Consider the following 4,899-nt stretch of genomic DNA (forward strand, 5'->3'; position numbering starts at 1 on the left):
CCTAAAGATTTCAACAAATGGCTACATACGAAGCAAAATGAGTGAATCTACACCCTAAAATATGTCTACATACATACTCCCTTCGTCCGGAAATATTTGTCATCAAAATGAATAAAAGAGGATGTATCTAGATGTATTTTAGTTCTAAATACATCCCTTTTTATCCATTTTGATGACAAGTATTTTTGGACGGAGAGAGTACCTATGATGTAGTCTATTTAAATGTCTAGAAAAACAAATATTTGGAAACGAAGGGAGTAGTGTAGACCTGAAAAGATCCTTTGCTTCGATATCATCTTCGTTCATTTCATGCCCCCCACGTAGACGTAGGTGTAGCTTGGTGCTTAAAGGGAGCCTTCAACCACACACCTCCTCTTCCCAGTCTCATTCTCAGCCACGTTATCCATCCATCCATACATACATACACATCCATTTGCACGGCAGGAGGAAACTCATCCACTAACTTATCTTGCTCTCTAGACTCTAGCCTCATCGATCTCCCGACCATGGCGCGCCTTCTCCTCGTCCTCGTCCTCGCGGTGGCCGCCGCCGTCGCCCAATCACTGCCCGCGCACGTTTCTGCGGCTCCCTCGCCATCATGGTCCTACCGCTGTGGCTGGTGCCCTCGCCGCTCCACCGCCTCCCTCCTCCCTCCCGACGCCGGCATCCTCATCGGCGCCGCGTGCGGTTACTGTGACCCGGCGGACCTCGCTGCGGACGGTGGGTTCCACATCGCGACCGTCAGCGCTGGATTCTTCCATAGCGGCCGGGCCTGCGGCGCCTGCTACCAGCTGAGGTGCAGGGACCGGGGCGCGTGCGCGGAGGACGGCGTCAAGGTCGTCGTCGTCGCTGACGTGGCTAAGCCGGCGACGGACACGAACAGGACAGGCGGCAGCCAGTTCCAGCTCACGAAGGACGCGTTCGCAGCCTTGACCGCTTCTCGTGACGATGGTCAGCTCAGGAGCTTGGTGGACGCGGCCGTCAACGTCGACTTCAGGAGGATACCTTGCGCGTACAAGAGCAAAAACCTGGCGGTGAGGGTGGATGAGACGAGCAGCAGGAACAGGGGGCACCTCGCCCTCCGCTTCCTCTATCACGGCGGCCAGACCGACATAGTCGCGGTCGAGGTCGCGCAGGCGGCGGCTCTTGGTGCCGCCCAGAGCGCTGCCGCTCCATCGCCAATGAACTGGCAGTACATGACGCGTCACCAGGGGTCACCCGGGGGGTGGCGCACGTCGCGCGCGCCGGCCGGCCCGCTGCAGCTTCGGCTCGTAGTCACCGCTGGTTCCGGCAGCAAGTGGCTGCGCGCCGAAGGGGCGATGCTCCCCGCGAAGTGGCAGCCTGGCGCGGTCTACGACACTGGCCTGCGCGTCACCGAGGTCGCTGCAAACACCTGCGGCAGCGCCTCGTGCAGCGCCGGAGACGACAACCACGACGACGAGTAGGAGCTGAGATGACGCCCACGCTCCCATCCATCGTGGACCCTAGTACGGTCCATGAGAGCCGGCCTGCATGCCACCGGCCAGCCGCCGGGAAGGCCGATGATGCATTGATGTTGCTGCTGCATGTACAGTGCACGGACGTTCCGCTGCATGTACATCGCGGCCGCGCTTTACCGACCAAACGGCACAACACGAAGCAGAAAAGTGAAGAGAAACGGAGGAAGGGGCATAACAGCAAAAAAGACCCCGAAAGCTAGGAAACTTTACAACGACGCCCTTGGGATATTCCGACCTGGAACACCTCATCGTCGTCGCCGGAGTTCGGCCAAAAGAAATGGTGCGTGCTCCATGATTGTGGTTCCACATTGGCAAGTAGCTAGTGCATATTAGTGGGCTATATATAGACATGCTTGAGAATTGAGATCGTTGTCATTGTACTCATGCATGCACTACATGAGTGGGTGGGTGAGCTATCGGCATTAGGCATTCGGCACCTAGTCTCATGACCAGTCGTATGTACATCTCGGCATGCCGTGGGTCCAAGTCTAAAGATACCTTGCGGCTATCGTTGATTCTTCTTTGACCGGCTTCTCCGTGGAATTTGGTGACACTTATCTCTACTCCCTCTGTCTTATATAACATTTTTCAAGCTAATATAGTTTGAAAAACATTCTTATATTATCTATGCAGTAGTAGTTTATTGTGCATGCATGACATCGTCATTTAACTACCGCTCATGAATCAGTGATAATCCCACAAGATAAATAGCACTAACAATTTTGCCAATTTTCAGTCGATTGATAATAGTTAAATCTTAGTTTGACACCGAGTAATGTCGATACAACACTAAGATCCGTGCATGTTTTTTAACTACAATTATCTTTACACTAGATGAAGAGTTTTTTTTTTATAATTGGGTGAATATATTTTAAGGAAAAATCTGGCATTTTTTAAACCCTGTGCTCTCTCTCCCACTCGTGTTGAGAGGCGCCCCAACTCTCTTCCCATTCTTCACCAGTGGCACTGGAACTCGATGTTGATATGGGAGAGGAGTGTTGGTTCCTTGTGTAGATAGTATAAGTAAGGTTGTGCTTGCCTTAGAGGCATCTGGTGTTGATGTTAGGGAGTGCACCGCTGTCACATGCGAGTGGTTACTAGTGGCCAGCACGCTTGTCTGGCTAGTGGTGGTGGTGGTGGCGGTGGTGGGGTGCCTCCTTGAGTCAGCCATGACAAACACTGGCATCTCCTGCAATAAACTTGTCGGTCACCCCCGATATGGGGGAGAGCCCTCCACCCGGGCTCAACTCTGGAAGCCATCATGGAGATGGATAAGGAGCATAGGAGTTGTGGAGAGCTGAATAGCATAGGTAGGAAAGAGCACATCATCAATGGCGTCCTCGAAGAAGCTACGACGCCTGCCGCAATTGCGATTATCGGCCATTGCGGCCATGCCGTTGAACTATCTTGTCGAAAGACAACCATCTATCTTCCTCGCAACCCATGAGCTAAAAAGGAAGGCAATGAAGCTTCTACTCGGGGTCCATGTCTTGTTGGTGGTGTTGTGGGTTTTTTGTAGCATCCCAAGTTAGGGTCTGGACGACATTTCAATTGGATCCAACCGGGATTGGATTTGGACATGGTTGCAATCTTCTTTTTTTCGTTCGGATCCCCATTGTAAAATTTAGGGTCTGGTTTGTAATTTCATGTTCCTATTGGGTCCACTCCTCATAATCTAAGATGTATTGTCCTGCCGCTTTAATTCAACTAGAGGGTACCCCGCGCGTTGCAGCGGCAAATTCTGTGACGATTTAAAGAGATATAAAAAAAGGGAAACTGGTATTGTGTGATATTTATTAGAATGACGCATTTCAGTGTAGCAAAGTAAACAATGATCTATCTTCTCATTTCCAAGATCATTAATCTACTAAAATTGCAGGGTGCAACTATAGATAATTCAAAGGCTATGAAGAATATGTCGTTACGACATGCAGCGAGGAGGGTAGTAGAACAACAGATACCAATAACTTACAGTAAGAGAATAAGGAAGGGAGCAACACCATATTTAACCGGACATAATGAAGGAAAGCTAACAGATAATTACCCAGACCAAACTCTACACAGTTGTGATGGTAAGAAGACGGTCAAGATAGTAGTCTCAGTTACTGGGCTTCCTGAAACAATGATACATCTTGAATACAGTATCTGAACATTTATCGGAAGAATTGACACTATTAAGAATAAAGGAAAAGAAATCCAGATGTGTGTTGGATATGCCTTGGATACTTAGTGGATATGTCCCAGCTCCATCATTTTTCCTGATTCTATTGCTCCTTTTCTGAAAAATCTAAACAGAAAATCCATCATGACATATCCAACGTGTAGCAGCTGGAGTGCGCCCATCCCTCGCGTAAGTGTACTTACCATTCCCCACCAGCGGAGGCCCCAGTGCTCACTGCAGAAAAGTGCTCGTGATGACCACGCACTGGTCCATGAGCACCACCAGGAGGGCGCCTTCCTTGCGGAGCGCGCCAACCACGAGCTTGAAGATCTTGGCCAGGGTAAGCGACTACCAGGGAGTAGTGCTTGTTGGAGACCTGACGGCCAGAAGGACACGAGTCATGAGCCAGCGGCGCCGCTCGCCATGGCGTTCGGTTGCACATATGAACAAATCAGTCGCACAAACAATCAGGTAATATGGGGCACAAACAATCAGGTAATATGGCAGCAGTGCGCCGGTCTTTGACAACCATGACCCTTGAAGACTTGTCCAGCGGCGGCGCGGTATGGAGAGAGAGAGAGATGGGAGTTGAGAAGAATGAGTGAGAGCTTGGAATCGAGCTAGATTTATTCGTTGAGGGAGACGAAGGAACCTAGTACACGTATTAATTCCCATCGTATTCAACGCTCCTGCCGTAGTACCGCATGGCAAGCTGATGGACCCTTGCTTGCTTGTAGAGTCTGGCGATAGACATTCCTTTTGCTAATTATTATTTGTTGCACACTGGAGGCTATTGAAGATTTATGCTTGCGATAGTTAAGATGCATGGACGGCTGCATGCCTCACGGCACGACAGTTAAGATGGAAGGAAGTATGACGTGGCTGATGATGTGTATAGCTTGCATGTTAAGAGAAATCAAGTAGTGGGGTGCTTCTATTTAGATATAGAAGATGTAGTACCATGTCCTTTCTCACCCTTCCCTTGTTAAAAATAAACAATTCCTTTAAATATGTACGTATGAAAAATGTAAGATTGACATAGAATAATCAGTCTACTTAGCTTGCTCCCGAATATTGCGGCCATTCATATCCATAGTAGCTAATTAAACATTCGGAAATGTAAAAATAATAATTTTGAACCAGGCATAACCCCTTTCCATTAACTAAATAACAAAAATACATCAACCGATTTGGATGGCGAGCTAATACTAGGCTAGGTGTTTAGTCATCGTAGCCTGT

The 4,899-nt window shown here is 49.2% G+C and overlaps 1 protein-coding gene across 2 annotated transcripts; it reads left to right on the forward strand.

Moving 5' to 3' along the window:
* Positions 1 to 384: 384 nt before the first annotated feature.
* On the forward strand, positions 385 to 2,019 carry LOC123172878 (expansin-like A4). 2 transcript variants are annotated; one of them, XM_044589777.1, is made up of 2 exons: positions 385 to 1,345; positions 1,601 to 2,019. In XM_044589777.1, exons 1-2 carry the CDS (start codon positions 507 to 509, stop codon positions 1,830 to 1,832), a joined length of 1,071 nt encoding a protein of 356 aa, XP_044445712.1. In that variant the 5' UTR covers positions 385 to 506; the 3' UTR covers positions 1,833 to 2,019. The 2 variants fall into 2 exon arrangements, with proteins under 2 accessions (XP_044445712.1, XP_044445713.1); XM_044589778.1 differs by lacking the exon at positions 1,601 to 2,019 and having other exon boundaries at positions 385 to 1,560.
* Positions 2,020 to 4,899: the final 2,880 nt, after the last annotated feature.

Source organism: Triticum aestivum, unplaced genomic scaffold, assembly GCF_018294505.1.
Source record: "Triticum aestivum cultivar Chinese Spring unplaced genomic scaffold, IWGSC CS RefSeq v2.1 scaffold244162, whole genome shotgun sequence".
NCBI classification, from domain to species: domain Eukaryota; kingdom Viridiplantae; phylum Streptophyta; class Magnoliopsida; order Poales; family Poaceae; genus Triticum; species Triticum aestivum.

What these genes read in the sequence shown, in the direction of transcription:
- LOC123172878 (XM_044589777.1), top strand. Translation starts at nt 507, where the DNA reads ATGGCGCGCCTTCTCCTCGTCCTCGTCCTCGCGGTGGCCGCCGCCGTC. An exon ending in CCCGCGAAGTGGCAGCCTGG is followed by an intron (nt 1,346 to 1,600) that starts CGCGGTCTACGA and finishes CTGCATGTACAT; the next exon opens with CGCGGCCGCGCTTTACCGAC.